General features: G+C 46.4%; 1 protein-coding gene across 4 annotated transcripts in view; it reads right to left on the bottom strand.

Moving 5' to 3' along the window:
• LOC135055730 (protein MTSS 1-like) overlaps nucleotides 1–20,580 on the bottom strand; it is a 303,282-nt gene that overhangs the window by 206,332 nt on the left and 76,370 nt on the right. For 3 of the 4 annotated variants that reach the window (XM_063960121.1, XM_063960119.1, XM_063960120.1), the window contains exon 3: nucleotides 669–742. The exons of the other annotated variant lie outside the window; for it this stretch is intronic. In XM_063960121.1, the coding sequence (XP_063816191.1) occupies nucleotides 669–742 (74 nt within the window). The remainder of the gene's footprint in view (nucleotides 1–668; nucleotides 743–20,580) is intronic. 4 annotated transcript variants of the gene reach the window in all.

The raw sequence follows: 20,580 nt of genomic DNA, 5'->3' as shown, positions 1-20,580 counted from the left end.
TATACTGGTTACAACATGCGATGTGAAGGGGGTTTAACTGCTCAGACCCGTTTAAAGAACCGTTTCAAAAGCAGGTTTTGCGATGTGAAAGCAGCATAATTGGTTGTTGCACATGGTGCATCTTACACGTTAATAGTCAGATTCAAAGTTATGAACAATTCAGCCGCAATGCATGCTTGAAAATAGATAGATAGATTCCTGCCTGTGTTCAGTCAGTCAGTCAGTCAATCATATGTATGTGGCTTCACTACCCCTATATATTTGCTTCAGAGCAGCCATAATGACTATCACTGTACTTGGAGCAAATGGTCAGTCTGAAATCAGCCGGACACGCCCCTCCTAATAGCTTGCAATCCATTCTCCACTCCCATAGCACCATTAGCCTACAGAAGAGTGTTTCTTGCCACCCAGTTACACTGATTTAAACCGAAGTGTAGATTCCTTTGCATGAAACTCTGAATCATGGCTTAAGTTTGTATACAGCATGTACTGCTTTAGCGGTGGGTACCAATGAGGTCACTGGCACCTAAAGAAAGTTGCTGCTGCATTCTCAGAAACACTGCTTCCTTTAAAGGCCTGGGGCACGACTTTCACACATAAAAGTCACCTTAAGGCTGTGTAACAGAAACACAATTATCAGTATGGAAATTAGAAAATAGAATATTTACCTCTTGTATTAATGGCCATATCGGCTATTTTCTGGAAAGCATCCAAAAAGGATCCGGTTACAATTGTTGTAGTTCTAAAAACAAATAAAAACAAGAAAAGAATAAAAAAAGAATACGACAGCAGTTAGTGTGTTACGGCTTACACAGCAGAAATTCTACTCAAAATATTGGCCTGCCTTTTATTCTTCAGCCCAAGTTGAAATATGTTGGCAAGGAAGTTGACAATGCTTAATTTTCCAGAGACACTGTCAGACACAACAAGGAACATATAACTGGCATGTGGCCACATGTTTAAAATAAGAATTTACTTACCGATAATTCTATTTCTCGGAGTCCGTAGTGGATGCTGGGGTTCCTGAAAGGACCATGGGGAATAGCGGCTCCGCAGGAGACAGGGCACAAAAAGTAAAGCTTTAGGATCAGGTGGTGTGCACTGGCTCCTCCCCCTATGACCCTCCTCCAAGCCTCAGTTAGGATACTGTGCCCGGACGAGCGTACACAATAAGGAAGGATTTTGAATCCCGGGTAAGACTCATACCAGCCACACCAATCACACTGTACAACCTGTGATCTGAACACAGTTAACAGTATGATAACAGCGGAGCCTCTGAAAAGATGGCTCACAACAATAATAACCCGATTTTTGTAACTATGTACAAGTATTGCAGATAATCCGCACTTGGGATGGGCGCCCAGCATCCACTACGGACGCCGAGAAATAGAATTATCGGTAAGTAAATTCTTATTTTCTCTATCGTCCTAGTGGATGCTGGGGTTCCTGAAAGGACCATGGGGATTATACCAAAGCTCCCAAACGGGCGGGAGAGTGCGGATGACTCTGCAGCACCGAATGAGAGAACTCCAGGTCCTCCTTAGCCAGGGTATCAAATTTGTAGGATTTTACAAACGTGTTTGCCCCTGACTAAGTAGCCGCTCGGCAAAGTTGTAAAGCCGAGACCCCTCGGGCAGCCGCCCAAGATGAGCCCACCTTCCTTGTGGAATGGGCATTTACATATTTTGGCTGTGGCAGGCCTGCCACAGAATGTGCAAGCTGAATTGTATTACACATCCAACTAGCAATAGTCTGCTTAGAAGCAAGAGCACCCAGTTTGTTGGGTGCATACAGGATAACAGCAAGTCAGTTTTCCTGACTCCAGCCGTCCTGGAACCTATATTTTCAGGGCCCTGACAACATCTAGCAACTTGGAGTCCTCCAAGTCCTTAGTAGGCGCAAGGCACCACAATAAGCTGGTTCAGGTGAAACACTGACACCACCTTAGGGAGAGAACTGGGGACGAGTCCGCAGCTCTGCCCTGTCCGAATGGACAAACAGATATGGGCTTTTTTGAGAAAAAAACCCACCAATTTGACACTCGCCTGGCCGAGGCCAGGGCCAAGAGCATGGTCACTTTTCATGTGAGATGCTTCAAATCCACAGATTTGACTGGTTTTAAACCAATGTGATTTGAGGAATCCCAGAATTACGTTGAGATCCCACAGTGCCACTGGAGGCACAAAAGGGGGTTGTATATGCAATACTCCCTTGACAAACTTCTGGACTTCAGGAACTGAAGCCAATTCTTTCTGGAAGAAAATCGACAGGGCCGAAATTTGAACCTTAATGGACCCCAATTTGAGGCCCATAGACACTCCTGTTTGCAGGAAATGCAGGAATCGACCGAGTTGAAATTTCTTCGTGGGGCCTTCCTGGCCTCACACCACGCAACATATTTTCGCCCCATGTGGTGATAATGTTGTGCGGTCACCTCCTTCCTGGCTTTGACCAGGGTAGGAATGACCTCTTCCGGAATGCCTTTTTCCCTTAGGATCCGGCGTTCCACCGCCATGTCGTCAAACGCAGCTGCGGTAAATCTTGGAACAGACATGGTACTTGCTGAAGCAAGTCCCTTCTTAGCGGCAGAGGCCATAAGTCCTCTGTGAGCATCTCTTGAAGTTCCGGGTACCAAGTCCTTCTTGGCCAATCCGGAGCCATGAGTATAGTTCTTACTCCTCTACGTCTTATAATTCTCAGTACCTTAGGTATGAGAAGCAGAGGAGGGAACACATACACCGACTGGTACACCCACGGTGTTACCAGAACGTCCACAGCTATTGCCTGAGGGTCTCTTGACCTGGCGCAATACCTGTCCCGTTTTTTGTTCAGACGGGACGCCATCATGTCCACCTTTGGTATTTCCCAACGGTTCACAATCATGTGGAAAACTTCCCGATGAAGTTTCCACTCTCCCGGGTGGAGGTCGTGCCTGCTGAGGAAGTCTGCTTCCCAGTTTCCATTCCCGGAATGAAACACTGCTGACAGTGCTATCACATGATTTTCCGCCCAGCGAAAAGTCCTTGCAGTTTTTGCCATTGCCCTCCTGCTTCTTATGCCGCCCTGTCTGTTTACGTGGGCGACTGCCGTGATGTTTTTCCCACTGGATCAATACCGGCTGACCTTGAAGCAGAGGTCTTGCTAAGCATAGAGCATTATAAAATTACCCTTAGCTCCAGTATATTTATGTGGAGAAAAATCTCCAGACTTGATCACACTCCCTGGAAATTTTTTCCTTGTGTGACTGCTCCCCAGCCTCTCGGGCTGGCCTCCGTGGTCACCAGCATCCAATCCTGAATGCCGAATCTGCGGCCCTCTAGAAGATGAGCACTCTGTAACCACCACAGGAGAGACACCCTTGTCCTTGGATATAGGGTTATCCGCTGATGCATCTGAAGATGCGATCCGGACCATTTGTCCAGCAGATCCCACTGAAAAGTTCTTGCGTGAAATCTGCCGAATGGAATTGCTTCGTAGGAAGCCTCTTTTCCTGGTTTTAGGAGGTTCCTGACTAGCTCGGATAACTCCCTGGCTTTCTCTTCCGGGAGAAACACCTTTTTCTGGACTGTGTCCAGAATCATCCCTAGGCACAGCAGACGTGTCGTCGGGAACAGCTGCGATTTTGGAATATTTAGAATCCACCCGTGCTGTTGTAGCAGTATCCGAAATAGTGCTACTCCGACCTCCAACTGTTCCCTGGACTTTGCCCTTATCAGGAGATCGTCCAAGTAAGGGATAATTAAGACGCCTTTTCTTTGAAGAAGAATCATCATTTCGGCCATTACCTTGGTAAAGACCCGGGGTGCCATGGACAATCCAAACGGCAGCGTCTGAAACTGATAGTGACAGTTCTGTACCACGAACCTGAAGTACCCTTAGTGAGAAGGGCAAATTTGGGACATGGAGGTAAGCATCCCTGATGTCCCGGGACACTATATAGTCCCCTTCTTCCTGGTTCGTTATCACTGCTCTGAGTGACTCCATCTTGATTTGAACCTTTGTAAGTGTTCAAATTTTTTTAGATTTAGAATAGGTCTCACCTAGCCTTCTGGCTTCAGTACCACAATATAGTGTGGAATAATACCCCTTTCCTTGTTGTAGGAGGGGTAATTTGATTATCACCTGCTGGGAATACAGCTTGTGAATTGTTTCCCATACTGCCTCCTTGTCGGAGGGAGACCTTGGTAAAGCAGACTTCAGGAGCCTGCGAGGGGGAAACGTCTCGACATTCCAATCTGTACCCCTGGGATACTACTTGTAGGATCCAGGGGTCCTGTACGGTCCCAGCGTCATGCTGAGAGCTTGGCAGAAGCGGTGGAAGGCTTCTGTTCCTGGGAATGGGCTGCCTGCTGCAGTCTTCTTCCCTTTCCTCTATCCCTGGGCAGATATGACTCTTATAGGGACGAAAGGACTGAGGCTGAAAAGACGGTGTCTTTTTCTGCAGAGATGTGACTTAGGGTAAAAACGGTGGATTTTCCAGCAGTTGCCGTGGCCACCAGGTCCGATGGACCGACCCCAAATAACTCCTCTTCCTTTATACGGCAATACACCTTTGTGCCGTTTGGAATCTGCATCACCTGACCACTGTCGTGTCCATAAACATCTTGTGGCAGATATGGACATCGCACTTACTCTTGATGCCAGAGTGCAAATATCCCTCTGTGCATCTCGTATATATAGAAATGCATCCTTTAAATGCTCTATAGTCAATAAAATACTGTCCCTGTCAAGGGTATCAATATTTTTAGTCAGGGAATCCGACCAAGCCACCCCAGCTCTGCACATCCAGGCTGAGGCGATCGCTGGTCGCAGTATAACACCAGTATGTGTGTATATACTTTTTATGATATTTTCCAGCCTCCTGTCAGCTGGCTCCTTGAGGACGGCCCTATCTATAGACGGTACCGCCACTTGTTTTGATAAGCGTGTGAGCGCCTTATCCACCCTAAGGGGTGTTTCCCAACGCGCCCTAACTTCTGGCGGGAAAGGGTATACCGCCAATAATTTTCTATCGGGGGGAACCCACGCATCATCACACACTTCCTTTAATTTATCTGATTCAGGAAAAACTACAGGTAGTTTTTTCACATCCCACATAATACCCTCTTTTGTGGTACTTGTAGTATCAGAAATATGTAACACCTCCTTCATTGCCCTTAACATGTAACGTGTGGCCCTAAAGGGAAATACGTTTGTTTCTTCACCGTCGACACTGAAATCAGTGTCCGTGTCTGTGTCTGTCGACCGACTGAGGTAAAAGGACGTTTTAACGCCCCTGACTGTGTTTGAGACGCCTGGACAGGTACTAATTTGTTTGCCAGCCGTCTCATGTCGCCAACCGACCTTGCAGCGTGTTGACATTATCACGTAATTCCATAAATAAGCCATCCATTCCGGTGTCGACTCCCTAGAGAGTGACATCACCATTACAGGCAATTTGCTCCGCCTCCTCACCAACATCGTCCTCATACATGTCGACACACACGTACCGACATATAGCACACACACACAGGGAATGCTCTGATAGAGGACAGGACCCCACTAGCCCCTTGGGGAGACAGAGGGAGAGTTTGCCAGCACACACCAAAGCGCTATATTTTACAGGGATAGCCTTATAATAAGTGCTCCCTTATAGCTGCTTTTATAAAATCACAATTTCGCCAAATTTTGCCCCCCCTCTCTTGATTTAACCCTGTTTCTGTAGTGCAGTGCAGGGGATAGCCTGGGAGCCTTTCTGACCAGCGGAACTGTGTGAGGAAATGGCGCTGTGTGCTGAGGAGATAGGCCCCGCCCCTTTTTCGGCGGGCTCGTCTCCCGCTCTTTAACGGATTCTGGCAGGGGTTAAATTTCTCCATATAGCCCCCGGAGGCTATATGTGAGGTATTTTATGCCAAAAAATAGGTTTACATTGCTTCCCAGGGCGCCCCCCCCCCAGCGCCCTGCACCCTCAGTGACTGCCGTGTGAAGTGTGCTGAGAGCAATGGCGCACAGCTGCAGTGCTGTGCGCTACCTTAAGAAGACTGAGGAGTCTTCTGCCGCCGATTCTGGACCTTCTTCTCTTTTCAGCATCTGCAAGGGGGCCGGCGGCGAGGCTCCGGTGACCATCCAGGCTGTACCTGTGATCGTCCCTCTGGAGCTAATGTCCAGTAGCCAAAGAAGCCAATCCATCCTGCACGCAGGTGAGTTCACTTCTTCTCCCCTAAGTCCCTCGATGCAGTGATCCTGTTGCCAGCAGGACTCACTGTAAAATAAAAAACCTAAGCTAAACTTTTCTAAGCAGCTCTTTAGGAGAGCCACCTAGATTGCACCCTTCTCGGCCGGGCACAAAAACCTAACTAAGGCTTGGAGGAGGGTCATAGGGGGAGGAGCCAGTGCACACCACCTGATCCTAAAGCTTTACTTTTTGTGCCCTGTCTCCTGCGGAGCCGCTATTCCCCATGGTCCTTTCAGGAACCCCAGCATCCACTAGGACGATAGAGAAAACAACAGGACTACAAAATTTGTGTTAATTGTAGAAAATATCCCCAAAAAAGTATATTGTATTTTTCTCTTTGCAGCATTGGCTTATCTGTGTAACTTTGCTTGATACATTCAATTGTTGTAGTGTCTGTCACAATAACATTTTTTTACTTCATTTGTTTGTTCTAGATTACATTAGGATTCTATTCCGAAAAACTTTTACCAAAAGGAGGTACATGGTTATGCAATGCAAATGATCGCTTTTACACAGCTAATTAGCAGTTATATAGGCAGCCACTCTAAGTTAGTTGAGGCCAAATGAACCAATTGTAAAAACTCAAGGGGCTTGTGCAGATGGCCAATACCACTGTTTTCTCGGGTGGTATTCATGTGACTGCCGGTCAGCTGACCGACAGTCACATGACCTCCTCCGTGAGCCCGACGGCTCACTATCCCGATGGTCGGCATGCCGACCAACAGGGACTATTTCCACTCGTGGGTGTCCACGACACCCATAGAGTGGGAATAGAACCCGTGGCGACCGCAGGTCGCCACCGAGCCCGCAGCGTGGCGAGCCCGCAAGGGGCTTGCTGCACTCTCCCCTCCCCGCCGGGATCCCGGCGTCGGTATGCTGCCGGGATCCCGGCGTTGGTAAGGTGACCGGCGGTCATGTGACCGCCGGTCACCAGTACTACACCCGTTTTCTCATCGCGTGTAAACCAGCAATAAAAAAAAAAATGTTTTTTGTTTTTTTTAAATATTGCACAGAATAGGTCATATTTCTTTCACTTAAAAAAAACTAAAAACACCAAACCGGTTGCTACTAGGGCCACAGAATATTGTTTCTGTTCTCCATATATTGAAATGTACAGGCAAGGAATTCCCAGTTGTGAGACAAGAAACAAGACCACTGTACATTGTAATGACTGATCAAACAGTATTCACATAATTTACAGGACAGGCTATTGTAAAAAAAAAAAATTGTATCTGGTCTTTTTCTAGACTTTAGATGATAAGTGTTGGAGGCAGGATGTGTGACTGTGGATGATTTGGTTCTAAGATTAATCATCATAGAAGCAAAGCTTGGTCACAACACTGTGTTGCCATGGTATTATTGCCATATACTCTGTGATAATGAACCTTCCCTGGTGACAAGTGTAACCAGCTACTTACAGAAAGATGTCTGTAAATGAAGCCTAAAGGCCACAAGACATGACAGTACATTACTCCAGATATCACAACATTAAAGCTATACTATCGGCTGTTGACTCTCTCCATAGCTGTTCAAGCCATCATACTCTAACCCAGGCATTCCCAACCACGGTCCTCAAGGCACACTAACAGTGCAGGTTTTAGTGATATCCAGGCTTCAGCACAGGTGATTTAATTAGCAGCTCAGTTATTTTGATTTAACCATCTGTGCTGCAGCCTGGATATCACTAAAATCTGCACTGTTGGTGTGCCTTGAGGACCATGGTTGGGAATGCCTGATCTAGCCCTTCCTACAATAAGGTGTGTACTAGATATTCTGTACTGCGCCCTGACAATTTCACCTTCAAATACTCTCCCTACCTTTTCTCCTGGTCAGGGGGGTGCACATATAAATGTGCACATTTGCTGGGAATACATAAGCAAATTCAGAACTGAATATGGAAATCACAGTGCATCTTCACTGAAAAAAAAAAAAAAGTCACAGGACCAAACTCGCTGTTAATTGAATGACCCCCCCCCTCCCCCCCTTTCAAAATGTATCAATAAAAGAAAAGGGAAAAAAAAGTTATACAAGCGGTGCCGTGAAAAAAAAATGGAAATACTCTAGGGCGCCATGATTCAGGAAAGTTTGGGAACCACTGCCCCAGACCGAAGTTAGACAAGACTCTAAATTAGAGCAGCTTTCGGAGATCACTACACTCTGTTTATTTGATCTGTAGAAAATCACAAGGTTTATCACAAGGTTCACAAAGCAAATATTTTATTTGATTAGATCTGCTAATTATTCTTTTCCCAGGGAAATGTGGGTTAATTTAAATATTATATTTTCTAAGAGAATTTCTTTACATTTCTAATTGGCAAAACAATTTAACAAATATAAACGTCCATCTTTTTCAAAAGGAGGAATATTTAAAAAGGAAAGCTATGCCTCTAAATAACCTCCAAATTATTCCACACACTTTACCATAATTACCCATACTGGTTTCGTATTTTCTAATTACCCTTAGCAGAATGTATGCTAGACAGAACTCCGAGCCAGCTCTATTCAGTGTTTAATGAATAACTCAGAAACAAAAAGAGAAAATGCAGGTGCACACTCTAAATACTAAACACTGCTAACCAGAAAAATTCTAAGAGTAAATTTGAGGTGCTTAGCATAATTTCGGCCAAAAACTTGGGCCCACCAACCGTGACCAGGTGACCTCATCTGGTCGGTCCCTTACACGAAGGTTTAAGTCCAGGGAACGGGAATCCCCAGGCCAGCACGAGTCACCTGCTCCAACGCATCACACTAGTGAGAGAATAAGTGATAAAAGGTGTTATATTATACCCCTTTCAGACCGCACAAATAACCTGGTATCGACCCGGCATATTGCCGGGTCGACACGGGTCAGCGCGCAGTGTGAAAGGGGCATAGCCGAAATCCCGGGTCGCCTGACCCGGGAATAAAGCAGTGTTATACCCTGGTTGAATACCGGGTCAGTGGCTGCGTAAACGGGCCCCCGGGTCGATGCATCCCGGGACCCGTTTACTACAGCAGGGAGAGGCGGCGCGGAGATGATCTCATCTCCTAGCGCCGCCTCCACCTACGCCCCCCACTGCTATGGCAACCCGCCCGGCATATTGCCAGGTCGGGGAAGCCTGCAGCAGCAGCCAATGCCAGATCCCACCCGGGAAGGACTAGTTTCCAATTCCCGGGTGGGATTCGGCATTGGCAGTGTGAAAGGGGTATTAGTAAGAAGCAGCAGCTATGCGTTGAATTATGCCCCTTTCACACTGACAAATATTTCCAGGGTTATTGCACCTGAACGCGCATCAACCCGGGAATTTACTCAGTGTGAAAGGGTCCTGAAAGAATATCCCTGCTCGAGCGTCCCGGCATTTCATCCCAGGTCTCGACCTGGGTTGAAGCCGGAATCGACCCGGGATGCATGCAGTGTGAACGGGTAAGCCGTGTCAAGGCGACCAAGTACCCGTTCTCTGCATAGGAGGAGGCGGTGCTTGGAGATGATTATCTCCAAGCCCGCCTCTGGTAGAGTCAGCGATGACGTCAATATGCCGGGCGGGCCGCAAGTCTGAAGAGATCTGAAGCCGGGTCGCCCCTGGGAAGCACCATATTCCCAGGGGCGTACATATTCCCAGGTGCAACCCAGCTATTGTCAATCTGAAAGGGGTATAAATAGCACTTAAGCCTCTCACTGGTGTGATGCCTTGGGCAGAGGAGAATTTCCCCATTAGGCACGTGAGGCACATGCCTAGAGTGGCACTTGTTTGGGAGCGGCATTTGGATGCTTGTGTTGGTACTGTCAGCCCAAAAGTGATCAGTAAATGCAAAATATTTCCACTGTACTGTATCATATGCCATCTTGAATGGAGTGTAAAGGGGTAGCACATGCACATACTTGCCCCTGTAAGCTGTTCTACTTAGTAAATATGTACACATCATAAAAAGGTCATGTTATTGGCTTTTTTTTTTAATTATTTTATTAAATTGGCTACCAACAAATGAGGTCTTATAACCAATCAATAAAAATAATAAAATTAGGCAGGCTGGGGGCCGTTACTGTTGTGCCTAAGGGCGCCCTCACCTCTAAATCCGCCCCTGAACTTAGGGCGGTTGGCTTATGCTGGTCTGGAAGAATCATGCTCTGGACTTGAATATTTGTGCTGTCTAGTTCAATGAATATTACTAAAATTGAATATTGTACTATTAATCTCGTATTTTAAGTTTAGTGACCACTCCAATACACGCATCGATTGAAAAGAAGTGAAGTACAGCACTTTTTAAAAATAAAATGACCACACCTCTTTTCTCTATTTCATTGACATTACTGTTTACTTAACTAGTACAAAGTCTGCAGTGACAGCAATAGGTTCCCTTGACAACTCCTGGTGTTTATCCAGCCTCGCTCCATCACACAGTTCATATTAAAGCTTCTTTAAACATACAGCATGATCGTCTCCAGGACTCAAAAAGTAGTTTCATCTGGATTGTGCAGAGAGATATAAGTAAACAGGGACAAATCTTTATATCTGCACCTGAAAACTCTGCGCAACACTTATACCGCTTTGACATCGCAGTATCGAGTCACACCCAGGACTTGTGTACGGGTCCTTCCCGGTTGAGCTGGTGACTTCAGCGGTGGCGTGTGCAGAGGCGGTGCCTGGAGATCAGATCATCTCCAAGTGCCATCTGTCCCTCTAACATCCTGCCGGCAACCCCTTCACACTGCACGTGACCAGGTGATAACCAGGGAATAATCCTGCTTTATTCCCGGGTTGAAATACCGGGTCAGGTAACCTAGGAATTCATGACTTATCCCTTTCACAACGCACATCGACCCGGCAATATACCGGGTTATTTGTGTGGTGTAAAAGGGGTATTATAGTGCCCTTGTTGCCTACAAAGTGCAAAAGTTATTAAGAACTCATCCCATTAGGAACTACTGTCAAACCACAGACAACCTTCTACAGCGCCGTGGATTTGTTCAAATGTTCGTGTTTGTCACTTCACTTGGAGTGAAATAAAATAAGAATTTACTTACCGATAATTCTATTTCTCGTAGTCCGTAGTGGATGCTGGGGACTCCGTAAGGACCATGGGGAATAGCGGCTCCGCAGGAGACAGGGCACAAAAGTAAAAGCTTTAGGATCAGGTGGTGTGCACTGGCTCCTCCCCCTATGACCCTCCTCCAAGCCTCAGTTAGGATACTGTGCCCGGACGAGCGTACACAATAAGGAAGGATTTTGAATCCCGGGTAAGACTCATACCAGCCACACCAATCACACTGTACAACCTGTGATCTGAACCCAGTTAACAGCATGATAACAGCGGAGCCTCTGAAAAGATGGCTCACAACAATAATAACCCGATTTTTGTAACAACTACTATGTACAAGTATTGCAGACAATCCGCACTTGGGATGGGCGCCCAGCATCCACTACGGACTACGAGAAATAGAATTATCAGTAAGTAAATTCTTATTTTCTCTGACGTCCTAAGTGGATGCTGGGGACTCCGTAAGGACCATGGGGATTATACCAAAGCTCCCAAACGGGCGGGAGAGTGCGGATGACTCTGCAGCACCGAATGAGAGAACTCCAGGTCCTCCTCAGCCAGGGTATCAAATTTGTAAAATTTTGCAAACGTGTTTGCCCCTGACCAAGTAGCAGCTCGGCAAAGTTGTAAAGCCGAGACCCCTCGGGCAGCCGCCCAAGATGAGCCCACCTTCCTTGTGGAATGGGCATTTACATATTTTGGCTGTGGCATGCCTGCCACAGAATGTGCAAGCTGAATTGTACTACACATCCAACTAGCAATCGTCTGCTTAGAAGCAAGAGCACCCAGTTTGTTGAGTGCATACAGGATAACAGCAAGTCAGTTTTCCTGACTCCAGCCGTCCTGGAAATATATATTTTCAGGGCCCTGACAACATCTAGCAACTTGGAGTCCTCCAAGTCCCTAGTAGCCGCAGGTACCACAATAAGCTGGTTCAGGTGAAACGCTGACACCACCTTAGGGAGAAACTGGGGACGAGTCCGCAGCTCTGCCCTGTCCGAAAGGACAATCAGATATGGGCTTTTGTGAGACAAAGCCGCCAATTCTGACACTCGCCTGGCCGAGGCCACGGCCAACAGCATGGTCACTTTCCATGTGAGATATTTCAAATCCACAGATTTGAGCGGTTTAAACCAATGTGAATTGAGGAATCCCAGAACTACGTTGAGATCCCACAGTGCCACTGGAGGCACAAAAGGGGGTTGTATATGCAGTACTCCCTTGACAAACTTCTGGACTTCAGGAACTGAAGCCAATTCTTTCTGGAAGAAAATCGACAGGGCCGAAATTTGAACCTTAATGGACCCCAATTTGAGGCCTATAGACACTCCTGTTTGTAGGAAATGCAGGAATCGACCGAGTTGAAATTCCTCCGTGGGGGCCTTCCTGGCCTCACACCATGCAACATATTTTCGCCAAATGCGGTGATAATGTTGTGCGGTCACCTCCTTCCTGGCTCTGACCAGGGTAGGGATGACCTCTTCCGGAATGCCTTTTTCCCTTAGGATCCGGCGTTCAACCGCCATGCCGTCAAACGCAGCCGCGGTAAGTCTTGGAACAGACATGATCCTTGCTGAAGCAAGTCCCTTCTTAGTATCTCTTGAAGTTCCGGGTACCAAGTCCTTCTTGGCCAATCCGGAGCCACGAGTATAGTTCTTACTCCTCTCCGTCTTATAATTCTCAGTACCTTGGGTATGAGAGGCAGAGGAGGGAACACATACACCGACTGGTGCACCCACGGTGTTACCAGAGCGTCCCAGCTATTGCATGAGGGTCTCTTGACCTGGCGCAATACCTGTCCAGTTTTTTGTTCATACGGGACGCCATCATGTCCACCTTTGGTCTTTCCCAACGGTTCACAATCATGTGGAAGACTTCCAGATGAAGTCCCCACTCTCCCGGGTGGAGGTCGTTCCTGCTGAGGAAGTCTGCTTCCCAGTTGTCCACTCCCGGAATGAACACCGCTGACAGTGTTATCACATGATTTTTCGCCCAGCGAAGAATCCTTGCTGCCATTGCCCTCCTGCTTCTTGTGCCGCCCTGTCTGTTTACGTGGGCGACTGCCGTGATGTTGTCCGACTGGATCAGCACCGGTTGACTTTGAAGCAGAGGTCTTCCTAGGCTCAGAGCATTGTAAATTGCCCTTAGCTCCAGTATATTTATGTGGAGAGAAGTCTCCAGACTTGACCACACTCCTTGGAAATTTCTTCCCTGTGTGACTGCTCCCCAGCCTCTCAGGCTGGCATCCGTGGTCACCAGAACCCAGTCTTGAATGCCGAATGTGCTGCCCTCTAGTAGATGAGCACTCTGCAGCCACCACAGAAGAGACACCCTTGTCCTTGGAGACAGGATTATCCGCTGATGCATCTGAAGATGCGATCCGGACCATTCGTCCAGCAGATCCCACTGAAAAATTCTTGCGTGAAATCTGCCGAATGGAATCGCTTCGTAAGAAGCCACCATTTTTCCCAGGACTCTTGTGCATTGATGCACTGACACTTGGCCTGGTTTTAGGAGGTTTCTGACTAGCTCGGATAACTCCCTGGCTTTCTCCTCCGGGAGAAACACCTTTTTCTGGACTGTGTCCAGAATCATCCCTAGGAACAGCAGACGTGTCGTCGGAATCAGCTGCGATTTTGGAATATTTAGAATCCACCCGTGCTGTCGTAGAACTACTTTAGATAGTGCTACTCCGACCTCCAACTGTTCTCTGGACCTTGCCCTTATCAGGAGATCGTCCAAGTAAGGGATAATTAAGACGCCTTTTCTTTGAAGAAGAATCATCATTTCGGCCATTACCTTGGTAAAGACCTGGGGTGCCGTGGACAATCCAAACGGCAGCGTCTGAAACTGATAGTGACAGTTCTGTATCACGAACCTGAGGTACCCTTGGTGAGAAGGGCAAATTGGGACATGGAGGTAAGCATCCTTGATGTCCAGGGACACCATATAGTCCCCTTCTTCCTGGTTCGCTATCACTGCTCTGAGTGACTCCATCTTAATTTGAACCTTTTTATGTAAGTGTTCAAAGATTTCAGATTTAGAATAGGTCTCACCGAGCCGTCTGGCTTCAGTACCACAAATAGTGTGGAATAATACCCCTTTCCTTGTTGTAGGAGGGGTACTTTGATTATCACCTGCTGGGAATACAGCTTGTGAATTGTTTCCAATACTGCCTCCCTGTCGGAGGGAGACGTTGGTAAAGCAGATTTCAGGAACCTGCGAGGGGGAGACGTCTCGAATTTCCAATCTGTACCCCTGGGATACTACTTGTAGGATCCAGGGGTCCACTTGCGAGTGAGCCCACTGCGCGCTGAAACTCTTGAGACGACCCCCCCCACCGCACCCGAGTCCGCTTGTACGGCCCCAGCGTCATGCTGAGGACTTGGCAGAAGCGGTGGAGGGCTTCTGTTCCTGGGAAGGGGCTGCCTGCTGCAGTCTTCTTCCCTTTCCTCTACCCCTGGGCAGATATGACTGGCCTTTTGCCCGCTTGCCCTTATGGGGACGAAAGGACTGAGGCTGAAAAGACGGTGTCTTTTTCTGCTGAGATGTGACTTGGGGTAAAAAAGGTGGATTTTCCAGCTGTTGCCGTGGTCACCAGGTCCGATGGACCGACCCCAAATAACTCCTCCCCTTTATACGGCAATACTTCCATGTGCCGTTTGGAATCCGCATCACCTGACCACTGTCGTGTCCATAAACATCTTCTGGCAGACATGGACATCGCACTTACTCTTGATGCCAGAGTGCAAATATCCCTCTGTGCATCTCGCATATATAGAAATGCATCCTTTAAATGCTCTATAGTCAATAAAATACTGTCCCTGTCAAGGGTATCAATATTTTCAGTCAGGGAATCCGACCAAGCCACCCCAGCGCTGCACATCCAGGCTGAGGCGATCGCTGGTCGCAGTATAACACCAGTATGTGTGTATATACTTTTTAGGATATTTTCCAGCCTCCTATCAGCTGGCTCCTTGAGGGCGGCCGTATCTGGAGACGGTAACGCCACTTGTTTTGATAAGCGTGTGAGCGCCTTATCCACCCTAGGGGGTGTTTCCCAACGCGCCCTAACTTCTGGCGGGAAAGGGTATAACGCCCATAATTTTCTATCGGGGAAAACCCACGCATCATCACACACTTCATTTAATTTATCTGATTCAGGAAAAACTACAGGTAGTTTTTTCACACCCCACATAATACCCTTTTTTGTGGTACTTGTAGTATCAGAAATATGTAACACCTCCTTCATTGCCCTTAACATGTAACTTGTGGCCCTAAAGGAAAATACGTTTGTTTCTTCACCGTCGACACAGGAGTCAGTGTCCGTGTCTGTGTCTGTGTCGACTGACTGAGGTAATGGGCGTTTTAAAGCCCCTGACGGTGTTTGAGACGCCTGGACAGGTACTAATTGGTTTGCCGGCCGTCTCATGTCGTCAACCGACCTTGCAGCGTGTTGACATTATCACGTAATTCCCTAAATAAGCTATCCATTCCGGTGTCGACTCCCTAGAGAGTGACATCACCATTACAGGCAATTTGCTCCGCCTCCTCACCAACCTCGTCCTCATACATGTCGACACACACGTACCGACACACAGCACACACACAGGGAATGCTCTGATAGAGGACAGGACCCCACTAGCCCTTTGGGGAGACAGAGGGAGAGTTTGCCAGCACACACCAAAACGCTATAATTATACAGGGACAACCTTATATAAGTGTTTTCCCTTATAGCATCTTAATATATTATAATATCGCCACCAAAATGCCCCCCCTCTCTGTTTTAACCCTGTTTCTGTAGTGCAGTGCAGGGGAGAGCCTGGGAGCCTTCCTAGCAGCGGAGCTGTGTAGGAAAATGGCGCTGTGTGCTGAGGAGAATAGGCCCCGCCCCCTTTTCGGCGGGCTTCTTCTCCCGTTTTTCTGACAACCTGGCAGGGGTTAAATACATCCATATAGCCCCAGAGGCTATATGTGATGTATTTTTAGCCAGCATAGGTACTTTAATTGCTGCCCAGGGCGCCCCCCCCAGCGCCCTGCACCCTCAGTGACCGTTGGTGTGAAGTGTGCTGAGAGCAATGGCGCACAGCTGCCGTGCTGTGCGCTACCTTAAGAAGACTGGGAAGTCTTCAGCCGCCGATTTCTGGACCTCTTCTCTCTTCAGCATCTGCAAGGGGGTCGGCGGCGCGGCTCCGGTGACCCATCCAGGCTGTACCTGTGATCGTCCCTCTGGAGCTAGTGTCCAGTAGCCTAAGAAGCCAATCCATCCTGCACGCAGGTGAGTTCACTTCTTCTCCCCTAAGTCCCTCGTTGCAGTGAGCCTGTTGCCAGCAGGACTCACTGAAAATAAAAAACCTAACAAAACTTTTACTCTAAGCAGCTCTTTAGGAGAGCCACCTAGATTGCACCCTTCTCGGCCGGGCACAAAAACCTAACTGAGGCTTGGAGGAGGGTCATAGGGGGAGGAGCCAGTGCACACCACCTGATCCTAAAGCTTTTACTTTTGTGCCCTGTCTCCTGCGGAGCCGCTATTCCCCATGGTCCTTACGGAGTCCCCAGCATCCACTTAGGACGTCAGAGAAATTATATTTGTAATGGTTGTGTCTGTACATACAAATGTTTTTGGAGAAACATACTTCTTGAGACTGTATGAACTATGGAGGTTAAAAAAAAAAAATCTGGATTTTTGTTGGTCTATTTTTTCCAGCATCATGCAAAAACTATGGGATGAATTTGGTACGTGTTTTCACTATTGGATAGCTTAGTAACCTAGAAAGAAACAGAGGTATGTATTATCTCGATAGGACATCAGGGAGAGGAGCAATAAAGAAAAAAAAAACAGCTGCCTGACACTCCGTGCGTGCAGAATGCAGGCTCTTCAAGCCAAAAATGCCTATATACTTATAGGGACTGTTTAAGAGCTATGGAGACCAAAAAAATAAAAAAAAACCCTTTTAGCGGAATATGCACAGGCTCTTCAAACCCAAAATGACTATCCAAAAGTTTTAGGCAGGTGTGGAAAATATGCTGCAAAGTAAGAGGAAAAGTGATAGTTTATTTTTTATCAAATAACAGTAATATTCCTTTCAGACTTGTGACCTGGTAAATTCCCAGGTCTCAGACCACCTCTGGTAAAGAGAGTTTGCTTACAAACATACCAAAATCCCAGGATGATACGTGTTCACATGCAAAAACCCAGGATTTTCATGTATGCGTGAAAGGGGTATTAGTGTGAAGAAAAGAGACATCAAAATCAATTCAATATTTGGTGTGACTATCCGTTGCCCATACCTCCCAACATGACCCTTTCCAGGAGGGACAAACTGCTCTGTTCCTGGACTTCTTTCATAATTTAAGATTGCTGGCACCTGTGGTGAAACAACTTTGTTATCAATTAACCTGTTCAACATAGGTGACGCCAATCCTAAATTATGGGGGGTGGGGATTCAATTGTTTGAAAAGTTAGTTGGGTGTCTGTTTTTTCCTGTCTATTAGATAGGAAAAAACAGACACCCAACTGACTTTTCAAACAATTGAATACCCCTCTATGGAATAGAGCAATTTGTCCCTCCTGGAATGGGTCATGTTGGGAGGTATGCTTTGCCTTCAAAACAGCATCAATTCTTCTAGGCACACTTGTACAAAGTCAGGGAATTTGTAGGTTTATAGTCAGGTGTATGAGTAACCAATCATACCAAACAGGTGATAATGATCATCATTTTCATATGTCTGTTGAAACAGTCATTATCTAAAACAGCTTAAAATTGGGTTAAGAACAGCCAAACTCTGCAACAGAGGTGAAATTGTGGAAAGGGCCTGATTAATCCTTGGTGGAGACCGGGAAAGGGGGGGGGGGGGGAGGTGTATATTAGATTGTGCATACCTCCAAACATGACCCATTCCAGGAGGGGCAAAAAGCGCTCTACCTGGACTTCCCTTTCAATATATGATTTGAGTCACCCGTGTTGAACTGTTTCATTGATATTACAAGTGTTTATTTCAACACAATTGATTGCAAATAATAAATTAAGAGGGAATTCCGGGTAGAGCGTGTTGGGAGGTATGGATTGTGTATATTAAATTTAAAACTAATGGTGTATATAAGATTTAAACTAATAGTTTAATAATGCCAGGGTACTGTTTAGAGGTTCACCTAATTGAGACAACTATTTCATAAAGACTTCTTGTAGTGGAACAAAGAAATCTTAAACAACCTTAAAATAAACACAGAAAATAAAATCTATAATTTATCTTGTCACATGCAAGAAGAGCAGCAGCCTCCGTGCTACTTACACCAGGCATTCTTAACTTCGGTTCTCAAGGCACACTAATAGTGCAGGATTTAGTGATATCCAGGCTTCAACACAGGTGACTTAATAAGTACCTCAGGTATTTGATTTAACCATCTGTGCTGAAGCCTGGATATCAATAAAACCTGCACTGTTTGTGTGCCTTGAGGACCGAGGTTGGGAATGACTTACACACTGGGATAGGACTCTGGAGGGCTCTCTGGGCAGAATTCAATTGTTTTTCCGCTGGCAGCAACTAGATGGCACCCAAACGGAGCTATTCAATTGTAGCTCCGTTCGAGTGCTATGGCTGCCGGCAACTACATTTCAGCATGCACCCTCGCTGAGATGAGCAAAGTAACTAGTTTGGGAGCCCAAACAGCCCTTATTGAGATCACACGAAAACTGCATACAATTGAATATTGCCCCCCGCAATCTCCCATCACTTAAGACAGGAGATCGGGCGCAATAATCAATTGAATACCGCCCTCTGTATGTTTGTTTCTCTACACCCGAATGCTCTCATAAGATAACAAGTTAAACAGGGCCCAGACACCCAGATGGGAAAGAGGAGAAGCTGGGATCCCTGGGCGTGCGAATAGTCACTGCCTAGCATGCCATGATGCAACTTGCCTTATAGCAGTAAGATGAGCATGGCTACATCTGTTCTTATCCCTCATGCAATACCATCACGGAGGAGTTGATTGGCTCCAAATTTATTCTGCAGCAGGACAATGACCCCAAACACACAGCCAATGTTTATTCAGCATAAAGAACAACAAGGAGTCCTTCAAGCAATATTTTGACATATACAGAGCCCCGATCTCAACATCATCGAGTTTGTAATGGATTACATCAAGAGACAGAAGGATTTGAGCAAGCCTACATCCACAGAAGTTCCGTGGTTAGTTCTCCAAGTTGTTTGGAAAAACATCCCTGCAGAGTTCTTTCAAAAACCGTGTGCAAGTGTACCTAGAAGAATTGATGCTCTTTTGAAGGCAAAAGGGTGATCACACCAAATACTGATTTGATTTCTCTTCTGTTCATTCACTCTGCATTTTGTTATACATGTATGTAAACACTTGGGACAAATTAAAGTATTGCTTCCATTAGTCATTTGGGCCAGCATTTTTGCATTTATTGAGTCTGACAATTGGACATTGAAGTAATTCTGGAGCCATGTGTTGCGATGCTGAGGCAGCTGTTCAATACAATTGCTTGTGGTCAGCTTTAAACAGTTTTAGGATTTTTAGTCAACAAGAAATGTGAGAGATTTTTGTTGGTTATACAAAAGCATGGATTCAAAAATAACATTGACGACAAGCATTTTTCCCCGGTATATCTTTAGGGTTTAGTATGACTAAAATTTTAATTATGAGGAGCTACTGTTCCATGTTTTGATTAAGAGGCCAACATATTAAAAAGGGACTGTTTCAGAGATATAGTGTATATACCGTATCTCCTAATAATCTTTTATTAATATATATTTATGTAGTTCCGTCAGTATGCGCAACGGTTACCCAAATCTTTGCATGTGTTGCTATGTATCTTCTCCATAATAGAGGAACTAGACCTCAGCTCAGGCAGCTATTTATTGCAGGGTGGGGATAGAATAGTGTTCTAAAACGGGTTACTTCCTAAAACGGTCAACTTGATGCCTGTAACATTAGTTTATTTCTGCTGATGTATTTATTTCCCAGCATTCATTATAAACTAATTCATTCTGATCCAATATCATTAAAATAAGAATTTACTTACCGATAATTCTATTTCTCGGAGTCCGTAGTGGATGCTGGGGTTCCTGAAAGGACCATGGGGAATAGCGGCTCCGCAGGAGACAGGGCACAAAAAGTAAAGCTTTAGGATCAGGTGGTGTGCACTGGCTCCTCCCCCTATGACCCTCCTCCAAGCCTCAGTTAGGTACTGTGCCCGGACGAGCGTACACAATAAGGAAGGATTTATGAATCCCGGGTAAGACTCATACCAGCCACACCAATCACACTGTACAACCTGTGATCTGAACCCAGTTAACAGTATGATAACAGCGGAGCCTCTGAAAAG

This window comes from Pseudophryne corroboree, chromosome 3 (assembly GCF_028390025.1).
Source record: "Pseudophryne corroboree isolate aPseCor3 chromosome 3, aPseCor3.hap2, whole genome shotgun sequence".
In the NCBI taxonomy this organism is placed as follows: domain Eukaryota; kingdom Metazoa; phylum Chordata; class Amphibia; order Anura; family Myobatrachidae; genus Pseudophryne; species Pseudophryne corroboree.
Note: the sequence above shows the minus strand (reverse complement) of the source record. Positions and strands in the feature narration are given on the sequence as shown.